The sequence below is a fragment of the Pagrus major genome, chromosome 20 (genome assembly GCF_040436345.1).
Source record: "Pagrus major chromosome 20, Pma_NU_1.0".
In the NCBI taxonomy this organism is placed as follows: Eukaryota; Metazoa; Chordata; class Actinopteri; order Spariformes; family Sparidae; genus Pagrus; species Pagrus major.
Window position 1 is genome coordinate 6,706,828 of NC_133234.1, and position 19,198 is coordinate 6,726,025.

General features: G+C 41.9%; 3 protein-coding genes across 3 annotated transcripts; 2 read left to right on the top strand and 1 right to left on the bottom strand.

The window, feature by feature from the left end:
- Positions 1–1,961: 1,961 nt before the first annotated feature.
- On the top strand, positions 1,962–7,030 carry LOC141015868 (uncharacterized). The gene is made up of 16 exons (XM_073490085.1): positions 1,962–2,018; positions 2,345–2,452; positions 3,121–3,196; positions 3,330–3,486; positions 3,644–3,689; positions 3,795–3,853; positions 4,059–4,094; positions 4,281–4,333; positions 4,434–4,566; positions 5,238–5,452; positions 5,549–5,594; positions 6,078–6,143; positions 6,253–6,312; positions 6,416–6,501; positions 6,752–6,846; positions 6,928–7,030. The coding sequence occupies exons 1-16, from the start codon at positions 1,982–1,984 to the stop codon at positions 6,960–6,962; spliced, it is 1,308 nt and encodes a 435-aa protein (XP_073346186.1). The 5' UTR covers positions 1,962–1,981; the 3' UTR covers positions 6,963–7,030.
- A 61-nt stretch (positions 7,031–7,091) lies between these two features.
- Positions 7,092–9,170, bottom strand: LOC141015869 (histone H3.3A). The gene is made up of 4 exons (XM_073490086.1): positions 9,094–9,170; positions 8,159–8,296; positions 7,904–8,057; positions 7,092–7,800 (listed from the first exon to the last, which is right to left on the bottom strand). The coding sequence occupies exons 2-4, from the start codon at positions 8,284–8,286 to the stop codon at positions 7,672–7,674; spliced, it is 411 nt and encodes a 136-aa protein (XP_073346187.1). The 5' UTR covers positions 8,287–8,296; positions 9,094–9,170; the 3' UTR covers positions 7,092–7,671.
- Positions 9,171–9,507: 337 nt separating this feature from the next.
- Positions 9,508–17,743, top strand: unk (unk zinc finger). The gene is made up of 15 exons (XM_073489506.1): positions 9,508–9,745; positions 10,287–10,496; positions 11,845–12,021; positions 12,132–12,262; positions 14,550–14,685; positions 14,812–14,929; positions 15,017–15,101; positions 15,204–15,505; positions 15,636–15,701; positions 15,856–16,039; positions 16,126–16,227; positions 16,357–16,542; positions 16,625–16,806; positions 16,948–17,208; positions 17,499–17,743. The coding sequence occupies exons 1-15, from the start codon at positions 9,597–9,599 to the stop codon at positions 17,652–17,654; spliced, it is 2,445 nt and encodes an 814-aa protein (XP_073345607.1). The 5' UTR covers positions 9,508–9,596; the 3' UTR covers positions 17,655–17,743.
- The last annotated feature ends 1,455 nt before the right edge of the window (positions 17,744–19,198 follow it).

Sequence of the window (19,198 nt, forward strand, 5' to 3'; positions counted from 1 at the left end):
GTATATCATGAACATGAACAGAGCAGACAGTAACGCAAACACTTTGTCACTGAATCGCTTCATGACAGGTGATTCTACAGCAGATCTCACAGAAGGTTTGACTATATTGTAGTTCAAAGACAACCTTAAGAAAAAGAAGTGTTTTTGCTGTTCTATATCTGACAAAAAGAGAAAGAAATGTGTGGGATTGTTACGGTGTCTCACACTTTTTTTCTTTCTGGGTTTCACAAAACAACTGCTGTCTCCTGTGCTTGTAAATCTTTTTGTATGACCTCACGGGAAGCTCTCAAGTTAGTAGACTCTTAAAAGTCAGTGAGAAACATCTATATTTGGATTCTTACAAGTATTTCATCAAGGTGACAAAACCACCTTGGTGGTCACATCTCTTTCTCACAGCAGGTCTGTACTTGATTCTGTCTACTCTGATACTGGCAGTGATGGAATGTGATCATCTAAGTACATTTACTCAAGTACTGCGCTTAAGTAGACATTTTAGGTATTTGAGTATTTTTATTTCATGCAACTTTTCTGATGATTCAAACACTTTATGTTGTAAGGGATAAATGTCATGCTCAGGCAAAAGTAGTAGAACAGAAAATGACGACTTTTACTTATACTCATCAAGAGCAGTCAAAGAAGGTGTGGAATTTGTCCTCCCTTACTGTAATATTCCCTTCCCCATTTAGAAAACACAAACTCATATTATGGGATTAAAACCAAAAGTTAGTACAAAATGGACTAGGCTACAGCACATTGGGCTACACTCACCTCAAAAACATAGTCAAGACCTTTATATCTGTTAGCAGAGAAAATCTGAGCAGGAAAACAGCTGTCATTTTCTGACCTGTGGAAGTCATAAAAAGAACAGTACACGTATAATTAAGGCAAACATTGATGTCATGATTCTTTTTATTTTCTTAATGACAACATGGAAACAGTAATCAGATCAACATATACACTTCTCAAAATTCGTTTGGGATATTGTCATATGGGTGCATAAATGCATGTGCATGGATATGTAACAAATGTCAAATGAAACGTGTCACCTTATTTTTGGGGACCGAAATTATTCACAAAACACAAATCACAGAAGAAAAGCAATCCAGTGAAACACTAAAATATCCCAATATCCCTGACTAATTTTAAGTAGTGTGCTTACATGTATGTATAACACAAATATACTAATATAAAGTACTCATTATGCAAAATGGACGATTTCTGAATCATGTTATATCCCTAGATTATAATAAGTCTGTGGTACTACACCATATATTACGTGGTACTGTACTATACATTCTGTGGTACTTTTGGAAATGGTATAGCTATATTAGCCACATAGAATTTTCTGTTAGGTCCAAGAGGTGATGTATGATCATGTATCATTTCACATTAGCTGTAAAAGACTTAGCTTTAGTTTAACTATGCCATTTACAAGTGGGTTACTGTTTATTTGAACAAAAAAAATCAAAAAACACATACAACAAATCTTGGGTTACTTTATAGGCTAAGTCTCTGCAGCACATGAATTAGCTAACGTAGTTAAAGTAGCTAACCCGCTAAACTATGGGTTAGCTACTTTAACTACGTTAGCTCATTCAACAGGCAATAACACTCGCAAGTTTACTGTCAATACCTCCTCCACTGAGTCCTTGAAGGCAGCACGGCCGTGTTTATGTCTTGAAACAGAACAGCAGATGTCACTACAGTCAATAAACACGTCATATCTCATATGTTTATTTTATTTTGAGACACAGAGAGCGTCTTTAAGCACCGGTAGCTGTTTGATAAACGTGTCTTTGTTTCAAAGACCAGTCACAGTGTTTAATCCGACTCCCCCTCAGTACCTGTGGAATGGGAAGGTGTCTCGGTATGTTAGGTGGCTACGCGGAAGTGTGATTACAACGCGTGTCGCTGTGCTTAAATGACAGGGAGCTGCGTCTGTTAACACCGACAGCCTCTGATCATAGCTGTACCTCTCAATATGGCACCAAAAGACCCTCTACTCGCCACTCTCAAAGGTAAGGATCCTAGGAAACGCATAATGCAAACGTGGTTTTATTGGATCATAATTTCAGCCTCAGACGCAGGTGATTGCTTCGTCCTACTTTGCGCTTCTTGTGGCTCACCAAGACAAACGACTGTCTTGATCGTATGAGAAAAGCATTATCTTTGTATTTTATCACATATACAACATATTCAAGATGGTTCATCTTCTGCAGTGCTTCTCCGGCAGCAGTGTTGATTAGTGAAATGGCGATGATCACGAATTAAAAACGGGTGGCAACTGTCACTTGGGCCAACAACACACCCACTGTCAATTGCTTGTTTTTCTTCCACGTCCCAGTGTGTGTCCTGAATCTGCAGTCAGATGGAGAGATGGTGACGGACGCCAACCCTCATCTCGCCTCCTGCTGTGAACTCCTGGAGCTGGTCCTCAGGAAGGGGCTCCAGCGTCAGTAACCCCATGATATGTTTGCCATATTTGTTAAACTGCAATGTTGAAAACATACCTATATTGAAAGCTTGTATACCTGGCATCAGTAGTTGTAATTGTTTAAACTGGTGGTTGAATTTGATGTATTTTTATATATTTCCTAAAGGACAAGTTCACCCCAAATGAAAATTCAGTCATTATCCACTCACTCCCATGCTAATGGAAGTTGGGTGAAGTTTTGTAGTCCACAAAACATTTCTGGAGCTTCACAGAAAAACATTATTAATTACTTCCTTTTCAAAGCCAAAATCTTCCCTGTAGCTGCTAAGTTAAAAGCATTAGCGTGCACCCTGTCTGCATCTCGGACCTTCCAAAAACTTGAATTACGCTCATGAGTGGTATTGACCCATTTTATGTATTTTGGGTTGTTTTTTTTTTATGTTTTGAACAAGTCCCCATCTCCTTCTGTTGTTTAGGAGAATACTGCAAAGCTTTTTTGATGTGAAGCTCTAGAAATGTTTTGTGGACTACAAAACTTCAGTCAAGTCAAGTCAGACTGACTTTCCATCTTCATGGGGTTGAGTAGATAATGACTGAATTTTTCCTTTAATAATAAATCTGCTGAAGCACTACATGTGAAGTATGTTTTTGTGGTATGGACTGAGTGTGTGTTTGCTCTACCTCAGAGCCAGTCATCAGTCTGGTACACAGAGACTACTGGCAGAGTTTTGAACAGCTTACTCAACATGATGCCTGTGGCAGGTAACAACACCCTGCTTGTATTAACTGACAGGAAGTGTAACATTGTTATAACTATACTCTTTAATAGACAATACTGTAATATAGCACATTTTCAAGCCTTGCCAATACCCGTTGTCTCTGGTGATGTGTGTAGATTGTCTGCTCTGTCCTTGGCACTGGAGCAGACCAGAGTTTGCAGAAAGCTGCTCTCAGCTCAGGGCAGAGGCCGCTACCTGCTCAGACTGGCCCTCAGCCGCAAGGCTCTGCCACAGTTCATCACACACCTGCTGCACACACCCAGAGTCCTGGAGGTCAGATACATGGACCAGATACAACATGCAATTATATAGAGATTGCTGCCTATATATGTCCTTTCTTGTTCTTGTTTCTTGCTCATTGCTAGAGTTGGTTGAAAGTCTTTCTAATACACTAAAACAGCTTTGGGAATACTGTTTCTACCCCTTCCAGTGGTACAGCCCGTCAATGTCAATTCTAAGGAATGAGGAGTTTGTGGGTGAGACTTTTTACTTGATCTCATTGTTTTCACTAAATGCTGAGCAAAGCTGTCATCACTGCCATTCAGTGTCCATCATCAACAACACTGTTCTCCCTCTTTCAGAGCCTTTCATGTCGCTGCTGCTGGTCCTCTCTCACATGGAGTTTAAACTGAACATGGAGGTCAGAGCAACTCCTTTATTTATACTGTTAAAAACCACAAATTTACTGTCTATCCATTTTCAGTATTGTCAAGCCAGACAGGATTCTCCTTCAAAATATAACCTTGTCTACTCTAATGCCAACTATCATGCAGCGAAAGCAGCTATTCTGTCAAATCACTTTGAAATCAAAGGATTGTACTCATACCTTTGGTCTCTTTACACAGAATTGCAGTTTTCTTGATGAGAGCTGGCTCCTACCGGTAAAAAACATGATTATTATTTAGTAACTCACAGCATCACTACAATATTATTATGGTTTAAGTGGCCATAGGAGCTTTACGATCCTTGGAAAAATACTTAGACAAATCTCCCAAGCAGGACACACTGCAGTGAGATAATTGAACAGCATGTAGCAGACAGGCTGTTAATTGTTTGTGTGTTTCCAGGTGTGTGAGACATATGAAGTAGTGCCCTGTCGGGAGGTAGGGATGGTGTTGAGGTTTGTATCTCCCCCTACAAAGTATTTTTTCCCATCAAGTATATGTACTCATAAATAGATCTGTACAGCCTGCTGCATCATTGGCCTGTCTGTCACTCAGGTATCTCAGTGGTCGCGTCTTCGTTCTTGATCTGATGCCTGGTAGTCAGGCTCAAGTCGACATGTTTATCTGCCCTGGTGACATCATTGATGAGATCAATGGGACATCTCTAAGGAATTCCAAGAATGGACAGGTATCTTCAAACATGCAGTGTTATACTGTATATTGACGCAATAACCAGTGACAGGTCTATTCTCGTGTCTCTGAAAGCCAAAACAGTGAGCCAACATGTGTCACTAGTTCAGTTGAGATGACTTTCAATTTATCCTTTTAATCAATAGGTGTCAGTTTGGTGACATTACGCAATTCCTATAATAGTCAGACAGAAAAAGTGAAAAGGCCTGTGTAGATGTGGGCACATGGTAAACATGATTCAACTTGGAAATAGGGCCAAAACCTAATTCTAAGCAGGTGCAAAAATGAGAACAGTGAGGAAGTTATTTGAAACCACACACCAACGGTCCCAGGCTCTGTGAGGGCTATGGTGGTGTTTGAGGTTTCACTGCAGTAGTACATTAGGCTTTATACACAGAGAACCAATTAAGATTTCCCCATGAGCTCTACAGTGTGCACACATAATGATGTTGTTCAGGGACAAATACTATAGTCCAACTCAAATCCTGTCTGCATTAACCTATTAATCAAAGCAAAAGTCACCGGCCAGTCACACCTTTGACAAACCTGATAGGCGTTTGCATGATTGAAAAACCTGCCGCTCTTAGAATTCTGTCTACATTTGCGACTGTATATGCCTTCAAAGTTGTTGTCCAGAGAGTTACAATACATTTATTTCTATTTTCAAAGGCAGGTGTGGTGCTGTCTCGGCTGAAGGGCTGCCCCCTGACCATCAGTGTTCTGAGATGGAGGGCTCAGGATGGAACAGTGTATCGGCCCCTCATCAAACACCTGCGGGCCCTAAGGATGGAGAACCCCAGCCTGCAGCTTGGTCCTGCTCCCTCCCAGCAGTCAGCTACCAAGGACCAGAGAAGCTCTCCGTCACAGTGTCTCAAAGAGGGAAGGCAAGTTGGTGACTAATCCATAATTATGATTTAAGGATCATTGTATTGTATCAATTGTATTCTTGACATTAAGACACTGGCACCTCTTCTCAACAGGATTGTTTACATAGTGCAGTTCTTGGGAAAAACAAGCATTGGAATGGTAAGTAATCACTTTTGCTTTATAGTTTAAAAAATGTTAAATCTCTGTTTATATGTGTACTATGCCGTTTTTCCATTACATCTGCCGGCCTGGCTCAACTCGGTTTGACTCGGCACAGCTGGGGTTTTGCTTTTCTATCACAGCTGGGCCTGAAGATGCGTCTCAAAACAATTCCGCGCTTGTGCCGATCCCCACAGTCCTATCCAAGAATCACCGCTAACAAAGTGGCTCCACTAATTCAGTTACAAACACGTTTAAATTACTATAAGTTCTTCACAATAAAAGCCCCACGTTATTTAGTCATTTAAAAACTTTTATTGTGAAGCAGCACTATAGGAAACGTCGCAGTCACGAGACGTCACCGCGGCGCGCTTGGAGGCGGGGCTGGCCGGAGCAGGTCCGTCGCCGGCTCGCCTCGCAAGTGGAAAAACGGCACTAGTCTCATGTATAACTGATGTGATATCTAGTCTTATCCTGTGGCAGTTTGGAGGCAAGGAGGTGCTGCAGCACGCCATTCCACAAGTGCTGCAGAAAAACCAACCAAGCAAGGTAATAAAGCTTACGTTGCTGCGGGCATGTTTGGGTCTGACGTCATATCCCGCTACACACTTACTCGTCACTATCAACATATTCTCGGCCATTGTCATTTGTTTCATAGGAGGTGCTGTTAGATATGAAGGAAACACATTTGACTTGCACAGACAGAAGCAGTAAGCAGGTAAGTGGACACAGTTCCAATCAGAAGTAATCAGTAGTGTACAAGTCCCTCTTTGCTAATGCTTGACAATGGTCAATAACATGCATTATATGTGTTTGCTCAGGAGCTGTTTCAGCATCACTATCCTGAGATTTCATGTGTTGGGAGATTTGGTCAACCAGACTACACAGTATTTGCATTCTGTGTGGCGTAAGTATTAAACACATACTGTATACCAATTCTTTATGCAACAAGCTTTCATTACATTCGTAGCAGAGGCCAGAAATGCAAGGTGAACGAGCATATTTCTAACCTGCAAAGATTCACCCCACATCCCTCACAGCTAGTTTAGGTCACTCCCCTCCTACGACATGTAATGACGCAATACCCAAGCCATCACAGCTGTTGTCATTGGCTGGACCTGCATGTCATCTAAGCATATGATTGGCTCTGTTCACAGCAACTCCCCAGACACCCCCCAGTCTACTGGCTTCTGCTGTGTGGCACTCCAAGCAAGCACCATCAAGGAGTGTGAAGAGATTGTCTGTCGTATTGGTGAGACAGTCATAAGTTCATATTAATCACATCTCCACATCTTTAAGAGTAAGCTTACCATCTTTGTGTTTGTTTTTACAGCAACTGGTTTCAAGCATACCGAGTGGTTTGTATGACAGTTCACCAACAGTGATCAGCTCATTTCAGTGTGGTTGTAAATAAATGTAATGCCTGTCATAACATACCCACTGCATTACTGTCTGAATACCACAACTACATTGCAAATCAAGGGCAGAACACAGGGCTTTCTACTCATAAAGACTTTAATAGAAAGACATGTGACAACATTTCCATAAATAGTATTAAATGTAGCTGCCAAGATTTTATGTTGAAAAACATGTAAAAAGCAGTCCAGAAAAATACAGAGGGGGCCATGCTTCTTGCCACCAAGTGTTGGGTATCAACCGTAGCAGCCAATATCCCAACACTGGTGAAACCTGACGAGCATGACATGCTGGCATTTTGTGGTAAATGGTAGATTTGTGAAGAAACCCTGGACCCCATGGAAGATGTGAAGATTCATCCTTGCTTCATCCCCAGAATAAGCCTGTTACCCACAAAAAAACTTGAGGGGTGGCATAATGGCTGTAACATGTAGTAATGATGACCCATGATGGATACTCCTACTGCACAACATTTCCAACTACCGTACATGTACTCAGGCGTGTGGAATGATTGATGAATTGTCCCAGTCTAAAATACAATACAAAATTCAAAAAAAAAAGAAAAACGTATTAAAAAATACCCAAGAAATAAAAATGTCCACAAGAATGGTTAAGTATGATAAATAGAATCATTTGTCTTGGCAATGTTGCCACGAGCTGCTTAGGCCCGCTCTCCCCTTATCCTACGGGCCAGCTGGATGTCTTTGGGCATGATGGTGACACGTTTGGCGTGGATGGCGCACAGGTTTGTGTCCTCAAACAGACCCACCAGGTAAGCCTCACTGGCTTCCTGTTTAAAAACAAAGACATGGAAACACATTAGGTTCATAGAAACCACTTCGTTGACTACTAGTGCCATGACCGTACAGATGTTTAATTTAAGCCTTATTTACCTGGAGCGCTCCAATAGCAGCACTCTGGAATCGCAGATCGGTCTTGAAGTCCTGGGCAATTTCTCTCACCAGACGCTGGAAGGGCAGCTTGCGGATGAGCAACTCCGTGGACTTCTGATAACGACGGATCTCCCTCAAAGCCACAGTTCCAGGCCTAAACAAACAAAACGCTTGAGCGCATGGTATTTATATACGACAAGTATAGCATATAATAGCTATAGACTCAAAACTTTTAATGAAAAATGTTATTCACACCTGTAACGATGGGGCTTCTTCACTCCTCCGGTGGAAGGGGCGCTCTTCCTGGCTGCCTTGGTAGCGAGCTGCTTCCTTGGCGCCTTTCCTCCGGTAGATTTACGGGCAGTCTGCTTGGTACGGGCCATGGCGTACTTGCTAAAAACAGTCAATAGAAGAGATTAAAATCGTTGATAGTTCGTGTGTCAAAATTTTACGTAGAACGAAACTGACGTAACCTTACGAGTCTGATATTATTGTCACGCTAATATGCTAACCTAGCCTACAATCACATTCAGCTCCCCTCCCCCATGCTGTAACAACTGGGAGACGTCGAGTGAGCTCCGGTTCCCTCCATCATCGCTATACCAGTCTACAAACAAGATCGAAAATAAAACTCACCATTAAAACGTGTCGACGTTACTAGAGGTTGCCCTGTCTTCAAATTGAGCCATGACCGGTTAAAACAACGATTTAATTGGTTTGGAAATGTACCGCAATCAGAAAGTCCCGTCACAACACTCTTCGCCTGAACCCTGCCAAGCCCGGCCAGTCAGCCTTTGCTTTTCGACTTCGCCATTTTCACAGACTCTCATGTCACCCCCAGGCGACATTGCCTCGATTGAGCTCAACCAACATTAGCCTACATAAAATTAGCTTAATTTATGGCCACTTACCATTACTATAACATTAATCTCAACTATTAACTCTAGCCAACCATGGGCTTGTTAACGAGGTCTAGTTTGACTGTAGCACCAAACAGTGACGTTTAACTAGAAACGTCAAAGGTAAGGTTCTATTGTTCTATTTTTAGCTAACGCTAATGTTAGCATGGCGACATGCTAGCCTGTTTGCAAAAAATGTCTGTAGGTAGAAACACGATCCTCACATACATTGCCATAGTTGTTAAAAGCAATTCACGTACATTACCTACATAGAGAGCCAGCAATAATTACCTTTAGACCGTCGGTTGATTTGAAGGACTCGCCGTACCAAACAAGATGTCGAACGTCACCGTTGAAAACGATTTGTGGTGGGAGGGGGTTGAGGCCGAGTATTAATACTTTGCCGTGACGTCATGCCCCTAAACACTACGCGCTCATTGGTTCACCTCCCGAAATAGACATGTAAAAAGCAATAGATAATATCAAGCAAATAAAAAACACAAAGGTGAACGCTATGGCTCATTTTCCCATGTCTCATTTTTCTACCAACAAACTGTATGTACTAAATGTTTAAATCTCGTTTATGTTTCATGAGGTGCCCAATCGTTGGTTAAGTTATAATTGAACTTCATGTCCCATAGTTCCGTGTTGTCGCTAGGTTGTCATCTCGCTACTACTTCCTCCTGCCTTGCGCAAGCTCACATCGATGTAGAATGCGGATTTCGAAGCTAATAAGAATAGCTAGCTACTAAGCTAAAAACAAGGTTCTTGTTGTTAGGCTTCAAACCCGTAAAATGTCTAAAACACACTCACAGCCCCCGTCATCTTCGGCAGCGACGACTACCGGGGGACCCTCCTCGTCCTCTTCGTCTTCGCCCGCTGGGGGCTCGACATCTCCCGCAACCGTGTTGAACGTGCAGCCCGAGAAACCTCAACATTACACGTACGTAGCTAGTTAGCTGGATTAGCTAGCGAAGTGTACACAACCTCACGTGTAGTTGCATATACCAAAATACAGCTAAATTTATCTCAAAAAATGAGTGAATGATACACTTGTTTTTCTGTGCAATGACCGTATCAAGGCTATTCAGCGATAATTTGCTTATTATCTGGAGCGGGTCTCGAGAAAGAGGCCTAACGTTACTCTCTCACTGTAGCTTTATCTTACATTTCTTTCAAGCTTTGTGATACTGCACAGTTAAAGTTCTGTATTGGTAAATATGTCTCACTGCTGCATAAAGTCAATGCTAGTTTAGTTACACGATTAGTTTTTCAGGGGATGAGGGTTGTCACAGCAGCACACGATAAGGTATGGTGAGACACGGATCCGTAGAAAAATAATCACCATAAGTAATTATTGAATGTAATGTAAAAAAGTACGAATGCACTCTTGCTTGTGCAAGAAAGTGTAAAATACACTAACACTGTCCAGTAGTGTATTCCACTTTTGTTTTGATGCTTTGACTCGCTTCCCTCTCTCCCAGATATCTGAAGGAGTTCAGAACTGAGCAGTGCCCCCTGTTTGTACAGCACAAATGCACACAACACAGGCCGTTTTCCTGTTTTCACTGGCACTTTCTAAACCAGCGGCGGCGCAGGCCCATCCGAAGACGGGATGGGACCTTCAACTACAGCCCAGATGTTTACTGTACCAAATATGATGAGGGAACAGGCACCTGTCCTGATGGAGATGAGTGAGTGCAACTGAGATTTCAGTGTTTTACAAGACTGCTTCATATCATGTTTGCCCCTCAATAGACCCATACATGTTACAAACTCTGTAAAGGGGAAGTGTTATTGTTGCCCTTGCACTGAATTGTTAACTAACTCCAACACTGTATTTGGAATGCTGATAATAGTGATCTTGACACATGTGTGTGAAGTACACTCTTGTAGTTGGTGTTGTGTGTATAACTGTAAAACAGTGATTGGGGCTAAATATAAATGGCCTTATTACATTGAAATTGAACTCCTCAAGTGAATCAACAGAATGTGTGGACCATTGCATAGCAAAGGATCTTCTCGGTCTTTTTGGGTCAAAGGCAGTGAAGTAGCTATTGAGGATACACCCTATCCTCAATTGTATATCAAGTTGAACACCTTGGAAGATTTGTGTTTGATGCATATTCTTTGCCAGTTGGCATTAGCATCTGAACACACCCTCTGTGGGACTCTTTTAGACTGAAATGTGCTGAGCCTTTGTGTTCTATATGACAACCTCTTTGTGACATTGTGTGACATTGTGTCTGCCTTAAGACAGGAACAGGTAAAAACACAAGGAATCACAAACAGAGTGGGAGGGGTCGTCACACACTGACAAAGGGAATGTTAATGTCAGACTGGAAGTGGTGTCAGGGTCATTCTTGGATGTCTTTGATACATGAACCACTTCAAGAGTGCTAAGTGAACGTTTCAGACGATTTCTCTTCCAGCTCTCATCTCAAATCGTAGTTGCAAAGAAAACTATCAGCATGACACAAAGGTTGGAAGAATTTTGAAACTTTAGTTTAATTTCTAAATATTTCTGTAGGACCTACGCATTGAAAATTACCTACAGAAGTTCAGCTGCTAAGTTGTTTCATATACATATTTACCTAGTTTGGGCAAGAACCATTATTTTTAGTTTAGCAACTGTTGCAATGTTTTATTGTTATTGGCCTAGTATATAAATAGTATAGTAAAAAGTACAACTGAAACAATTGGCAGAAAATGAATTTGCAAAAAATTTGAAAATGGATTCATTGTGTTTGATTGTTAGGAATCAGACATTTTACAGGCAAAAAACCTCTCGATATATCACTAAAATAATTATAAATTGCAACGCAAGTTAAAAAATACGTATACAAAAGACCTGTATATCTGTTTTTCAATATCATTTGAAATAATTGCTAATACTGCTTTAATTTCTTTTCTTATTGTATTGTTATTCTATTAGACAATGATGGCAGAATTTACTCCTTTAACACTTAAGCTTATGTTTATGTGTGTGTATTCCATGTTTTGAATGTGATTTTTTTTTGTGTGTGTGTTTGTGTGTTCCAGATGCCCATTTCTACATCGGACAGCAGGTGACACAGAGCGCAGATACCACCTTCGCTATTATAAGACAGGGTCTTGTATCCATGAAACAGATGCAAAAGGCCACTGCAGCAAAAACGGCTCCCACTGTGCCTTTGCACACGGATCACATGACCTTCGCAGCCCTGTTTATGATATTAGGTGCTTAAAGAACTTAACTGTAATATAAAACCAACTGATCTTTGACTTTATATTAGTTTATGTTTCTGTGCTGTAGTTGCTTACAGTCTGTTTACACTGTGGATTTACAGAGAAGTGCAGGTAATGGAGTCTCAGGGAGGCTCTGGGGCCACAGAGGGAGGCGGAGGAGACGGCCAGTCAGGACAGGCTGCAAGTACAGCGCTTATAGAGAAGATCCTGAGTGAGGAACCGCGCTGGCAAGGTAAATCTGTAGCCCGTCATACACAGAGATTCCACAATAGCAACGAAGGCTCCCCTCCACACCGCCTTTGTGTTATTTACACTGAACCAAGCAGCGCTGGTATACCGCTGCCCCAGTCTGTCACAGCTCTGTTACTACCGCCGCTGGCAGATCGGAGACAGAACAAGACTGTCCTCTCAAGCCGCCTCTATAACTTTTATACAGACGGCAAGGCGCAATATCCCTCCCTTGAAAGGGCTGTGTAAAAGGAGCTAGTGTTACAGCACTTCACCAGGTGAGCACAACCAAAACAGCCCAGCATTAAGATACATAAGGTGCTGTATTGATGGGGACTTGTTCCTTTACCAGTGAAACTTCAGTTATGTTCCAGGGAAGTCCAGATTGAGTAACAGATTCATGAGTTTGGAAGCAGGCGTCAAAACACTGCACAATAATTTAATTTTTTTGATATATATGAATTCTGAACGGTTTCAATAATGTTGATTAAGGTTCTCAGTCATCCAGGTCATGGTAATTCTAAGTGCTATATCGTAGGCAACTGGACTTGTTTCAGTTTCTTGAAGACGTTTCACCTCTCATCCAAGAGGCTTCTTCAGTTCTAACTAACTGGAGGGGAGTTGCAAGCTTTCAATAATTTTTTTTACAGTATCGATACACTGGTGCCTAGGGGTGGGCAAATAAATCGATTCAACTAAGAATCGAGATTCCTATCTCCAACGATTCAGAATTGATTCACGAATGTCAAAATAATACAATAAAATTAAAAGCGTGATGTTGACGGAATGGAAAAGGCAGAACTGAACTGTGAGGGTAGTGCAGCGCCCGGACAATTTACAGCATGCACGCATTATCTTGAAGTTCATCTCCAAAAGAAGGCAGCGGTTGCAAGCATTTCTCTCAGTTAATGACTGATTAATTACCTTTACAAAACAAATGGGAAGTAGGCCATATATTCGTGAATGCTTTTTACACCATCACACAGACAGTAACATTAAGAGAGTGGAGCAGCAATACACAGTACCAAACAGGACCAGCTGACCAACACACCTTAAACAACTTAGTTAAACTTTGTGGTGAAGAAAATATCTCAGTGCAGTGTCTGTTTTACTTCAAAAACCCTGCGCCTGCTTAGCGTCTTGTACAACAATGACCGATGTGCAGATTGTATAACACACGGAGGAAGTGTGATTGTGATTTTGGGCGATATAAAAATGTATTTGATTTATATTTAGATTGTTAATCTGAATTTCCAGTTGTGTTTCTTATTGTATTTCAGCAGACACCAGTGAAATTTTGGCACGCAGTATACATTTATGGGGCGATAGGCTGGAAAAAGTGCCCCCTTTTTTATTCATTAAATCAAGAATTGTTTTGAATCGAAAATCGATTCCAAATCAGATGGAATTTTGAGATTGCCAGAGAGCTGGTACCAGCCGCACTTTCTCATCTCGTCTTCTCTCTGACAGCGAGTCAGAGTACAAAGCCAAAGTTTCTGAAGAAAGTGCAATATTTAATGTTTCCTACAGTTGTTCTGCTTTTCTTTGCTAGTAGCCAAGAAAAGAAAAGTCGAATCTCATTGTCATGTTACAGCCTTGTTGTATTTATCTTTTGATCAAAATTGAAAATGTTATGCCCTGAATGTTGTGGCCATATGTTCCTTGTGGTTTCAAAATTGGTTTCAATATCCATATTCTTCAAAGTATTGTATCGAAGTTAAAAATTCAAGTATCGTGACCACACTAAACAGCATTTTATAACACTCAGAGACAAGGTTTTACATCTCTAGATGGCAACTGTTTTACATTCCTTTGCAACAATTGTGTTGCTCAACAGTAGAAATAATTGTTATTATAATTAATTTAAAAGGAATGTGCAGTTGCATGCATTTAACTGGCCAACACAGCATCAAATCTGATGACTTTGCATTCCAGTCCAGCAAAAGTTGAGCCAGGTTTTTCAACTTTTTGGCTGGATGACTTTGTGTTTTTGTTTGTTTGTTTGTTTTTTTGCTCGAGCCCCCTGTGTTTGCAGCCACACTGCATCATCAGATTTTTCTCTTTGTGTAGCTATTTTTAAAAGAACATTTTGTAAGAAGTGGGAATGTGTTGGTAACTGTGCTATAAAAGGCCTAACACAGTCAACCCTTTTAAACACAGTAAAAAGACACCCTCACTGTGGTTTGTCTGTTGGCAGAACTTTACCGTCAAGTATCTGAGCTGATGGCTCTTGTCCAGTCCTCACCATCTGCCTTCCTCATTGTTTGCTTCTGTCTGTTTTAAATCTTAAGATAACAACTACGTGCTGTCCCACTACAAGACAGAACTCTGTAAGAAACCCCCTCGTCTGTGCCGTCAAGGTTATGCCTGTCCATACTACCATAACAGCAAAGACAGGAGGCGCAGCCCGCACAAGCACAAATACAGGTGATCCCTTACATCATTTAAAAGGAAAACATTACATAGATAAGATAAGATAAGATAAGATAAATAATTTGTTTTTGCCTTTGTGGGTGTATTTAACAAAGTTGTTGTTTGCTCTTGCCGCCACAGAGCATTGCCATGTCCAGCTGTGAAACAGAGTGAGGAATGGGGAGATCCGAGTAAATGTGAGGGAGCAGAGGGATGTCAGTATTGCCACACAAGAACAGAGCAACAGTTCCACCCAGAGGTTTGTCCATTTATATGTGACCTTAGAGAAGACCAGAAATCATAAGCGGTGAAAATCAACATGTGCTGATTTCTCCCTCTGTCACAGATCTATAAATCCACTAAGTGTAACGACATGCAGCAGTGTGGCAGCTGTCCCAGAGGGCCCTTCTGTGCCTTTGCTCATGTTGAAAGTGAGTCTCTGCAATACATTTCTGATCACATCTTAAAAACCATCTGATCTGATTCATTTTGCAATTTAACAGTATTTCTTTTATTTTTAAAACCTTCTCCAGAGCCCTTTGTACCAGAGCAAGCATCATTCCCCACACCAAGCTCCCCTCCACCCCCCAGACCTCCAGATCCCTTTCCTGCCCAGGAAGCTTCTTCTAGTCCCAGCAGACACAACATGGGACCTGGATCTGGTTCAACGTCAGACCCCTTCTCTCCATCTACAGCATCATGTGTTACAGAGCAGGGACTGCTGGGAAGTGTTTTGTCCCTGTGTGAGGACTTGAGTGGAGGAGCAGAGCCTCTGTCTCCCTGGGCAGGAGAGGGAGCGTACTGCAGAGCACCTGGATTTGAGAGGGAGGATCAGGTGAGAAGGGCAGAACATGGGCATTATGGGATACTATTAAATGGAAATTATGAATTAAGTCATACTTACTACATAGAGGCTTATCCTGCATGTTTTCATGTCTTCATTCTTATATTGTTTGTGTTTTCAGGCTAAGCAAAGGAGTTTTGCTCTTGAGCAGCGCAATAGAGAATTAGCATCAACACAAAGCAAACAGGTACAGTCTAAAACTCTGCATACTTTGAGCTAGTCCACATATTGTCTTCAGGAAGTAAACTTTTCTTGGTAATAATTTTTTTTCTGCAAGGACACAGAAATAAAGTCACATCACTTTTGCCAAACAACCACATTCCACATTGGTTCTCCTTCAGGACTTGTTAGTGTTTCTGCCTGTGGGCAGCCCTTTGAGTCTGTCCTCCAGCATCCCCTCCAGTCTGGCCGCCACACCGCCCAGTCCTGCCCCTCTAGGACCCCCGGGATCCAGCATCTCCTCAGGCATGAATGCTAACGCCCTGCCTTTTTATCCCACCAGTGAGACTGTAGAGTCAGTTGTTGGTAAGTATACAACATTTAGGGCAGTCGTGACAATACAAATCTTAAACAAGTCTGACACATTTTTTCTGGTCTCGTATGTATTGTAGAGTCAGCCCTAGATGATCTTGACCTGAATGATTTTGGTGTGTCGGCATTGGAGAGGAGCTTGGAGGGCAATTCTGCTCTGCCCAGTGTGGGAGTTATGATGGGTAAGACGCAATGGAAAAAAAACACACTCAGCTACATACAATTTAAATATGAGCAGAAATTCCACCATTTAGCAGTACTATGCATATGCTCATGAACGTTACTAATTATTTGTCTCTTTGCTTTTCCAGGAGGTAGCCAGTTTCAAAGTTCTGCCCCCGTAAATATCCCAGGATCTTTCAGCAGCTCTGCTCCTTTTAGCTCCCCGTCACCATCTCCCCCAATCAGGCCACATGCTTCACCATTCTTTTCTACTCATCTATCACAACCTGGCCAATCAGAAAGCACATTCTTGGGACCATCTCATAGCTCTTTAGGTTTGTGAACTTCACTTCAGGACATCAAGTGGTGTAGAGTATGACTGTATGGTTTTGTCAATATTTATTCTTCTTGTCGCAGGTCTTAATGGTATGAGCACTAATATCTGGGAGCATTTTCCATCAGGCCAGGGTTCCCCTGGTACACCCCCCACCCTCCTGCCTTCTGGCCCCTGTGCAGAGACTTCCAGGCTTAAACATGAGCTGGAGGAAGCACATAGGGCACTAAAGCAGTGGGGTCACAGCTGGAGACACACAGCTCAGGTAGGTAGGTAGTGGGGCAGTGCACGCGACATTGTGAAATGGCTATTTGAGTCAGTGCAGTGACCTGCATGTTTATGCACATAGCAATTACTGGAAAAATGAATTACAATTACAGTGAATTCTGTATTGTGCCTCTTACAGTCGTGGGCTGCACTGAAAGCAGATGCGGAGGAGTCCCGTGCCCATGCAGCACGGTTAGCCATGGAAGCAGAGAGAGCACGGCAGGCTGAGGAGGAGGCACAGAGACAGGCTTCTCTCCTGCAGGAGGCACTGGAGAGCTTAAGGAATGGAGATAATCCCCATCTAGCACTGCACCAACTCCAGCTACTACACCGACTGCCTTTGGAGTCAGTCCTGAGTTTGCAGGCCCAGCTCTGTAGCTGCTTACACGCTGTGGAACAGGTGATACCACAACTTACATCTATGTTAGTCAATCTAAAGAGCTGGTAAACCCAAACCTACAGTATATGGCGTTTAAACTAAACAAAACAAAAAAATCAATGTTTTGAATGACCTTTTGCACAGCCTTGCTGCACACTAGCTATATGTGTTGATCTTTGTTGACCTTGATTTTAAGTTTTCTTGTGCTCATAAAATATTGGTGAACATCTTATGTGGTCGCTTAAAACATCCAATAGCTTTCAGTTTCAGGTTTAAGTTTGAGGTCTAAATAGTTCCCTCTTTTTTCCAAGGTGGTGTACAGGAAGCAGAGACAGTGTTGTGTGACGTGTGGAGAGCAGGGCTCCGTGTCCCTGACCTGTGGCCATGGACTTCAGTGTGAGAGCTGCTCCACCTCTACAGAGTGCCCACTCTGCCCTGAACAGACCCCGGAGCAGCAGCTCTCTTGACCTCACTACGCAGCCAGGACCACCACTGATTCCAGACCAGTCAGTCCGGATTCCACAGATACCAGCCTTCGATCTCAGCATCCATTCAAAAATCATGCAGAGGTCATTTTATAATATGGTAACGACACAAGCACTGACCTGATCTTTGTATTTTTAAGAGGACTTTTACTGATGAATGACCACTTTGTAAAGCACAGGTCATTAAGTGGAAGCTCCTAATATAGAATTTAGGATTAATGATTTCTCCAGTGTTACCCATGGAACACCAGTACGTTTTACTAGTTAATGCTCTTGACCAGCAACACTGTTCTATACCTTGTTCTTGATTTGTGACGATAATTTGAATACCTGATGTTATTTCTTTAAAGGGGAATTTCGGTCTTTTCAACCTGGGCCCTTTATTTAAACATGTTGGTGCATACATGATTCATACTTACTAAAGGTTTTGGATTTGGTCCAGTAGATCGCCTGACCTGGCAGCCGCAACACATAATCCTTAATTGCAACTCCGACTGTCAAAGTCACCTCCATTAAAGTGCTTGTGTTTGCCACTGACAGGCTGAGGTTGTTATTCTAAGTGCCTGACAACATTACATAAATGATATTTTACAGAGAGAGACCTTTTTGTAAAATAATAACATCCTTTTTGTAACCAGAAACAGTTTTGCTCGAGGAGAAGTCTTGCTGTGAAATCTTGGGAGAGGTGAGTTGTTGCAGGAAGACGTATGGAAAGAGGTAGAGAGAGGAGTTTGGAGTTTACCTCGAGAAACTGCCAGCAAGAATTTATTTCCAAAGTCATGGCTGAATATTTAACTGATTTTGACACTGTAGATGAGGCAAAAATGTTATACACTCACCTTGCGAGATTTCAGATCGTCACTTCCCCTTAAGCGAGACTCATGTTTCCTGGTTACAAAAAGGATTTTCTTGTATGACAAAAGGTCTATCTCCGTAGTGTCAGTTTCCGTTATGTTGTCAGACACTTACAACACAATAACAGCCTCAGCCTGTCAGTAGCAAAAACGACCACTTTCAGTGGACATAACTTTGACAGTCGGAATTTCCCCAAAGGATTAGCTATGCTGCGGATGCCAGCTGATGTTATCTACTGGACCAATTCACTAAACTTTTGGTAGGCATTAGGGGTGTAAAGATTCACCAATATGAACAAGAAATCAGTTTTTTATCATTAAAGATGCGAGTACATCGATGTGCGGACCCTGTATCGATATAGTCGACTATTTTCTAGTCGCTTGTGAGTTTGCCGGTAGCACTGTGGTAACACGTACCTGGAGAGACGATATGATGAAATGCATGCAGGCCATGAGGAGTAATTATGTGGTTGCTAGTTTGGCTTGCACAAGCACAAAAAATCAAGACAAAGACAGATATCAGACAGTGTCTCCTGCTACAACTTGGCAAGGCCTGTAGTGAGGTAATTGTTTCATATCCCCCTAACTGCCAGAGTCAGGCACCTGAGCCTGGCTGTGTGAGTTTATATGAATAATGTCAAAATGTTTGTTCATGCAGCAAGTCTTTTTTTG

Coding starts and splice junctions, on each gene's coding strand:
- LOC141015868 (XM_073490085.1), top strand. CDS start 1,982: ATGGCACCAAAAGACCCTCTACTCGCCACTCTCAAAG. Junction 3,690..3,794: donor AAGGAATGAGGAGTTTGTGG/GTGAGACTTTTT, acceptor TCCCTCTTTCAG/AGCCTTTCATGTCGCTGCTG. Junction 5,453..5,548: donor CAGTGTCTCAAAGAGGGAAG/GCAAGTTGGTGA, acceptor TCTTCTCAACAG/GATTGTTTACATAGTGCAGT.
- LOC141015869 (XM_073490086.1), bottom strand. CDS start 8,286: ATGGCCCGTACCAAGCAGACTGCCCGTAAATCTACCGGAGGAAAGGCG. Junction 8,058..8,158: donor AAGAAGCCCCATCGTTACAG/GTGTGAATAACA, acceptor TTGTTTGTTTAG/GCCTGGAACTGTGGCTTTGA. Junction 7,801..7,903: donor CTGCTATTGGAGCGCTCCAG/GTAAATAAGGCT, acceptor GTTTTTAAACAG/GAAGCCAGTGAGGCTTACCT.
- unk (XM_073489506.1), top strand. CDS start 9,597: ATGTCTAAAACACACTCACAGCCCCCGTCATCTTCGGCAGCGACGACT. Junction 16,040..16,125: donor GACTGTAGAGTCAGTTGTTG/GTAAGTATACAA, acceptor TATGTATTGTAG/AGTCAGCCCTAGATGATCTT. Junction 16,543..16,624: donor ACCATCTCATAGCTCTTTAG/GTTTGTGAACTT, acceptor TTCTTGTCGCAG/GTCTTAATGGTATGAGCACT.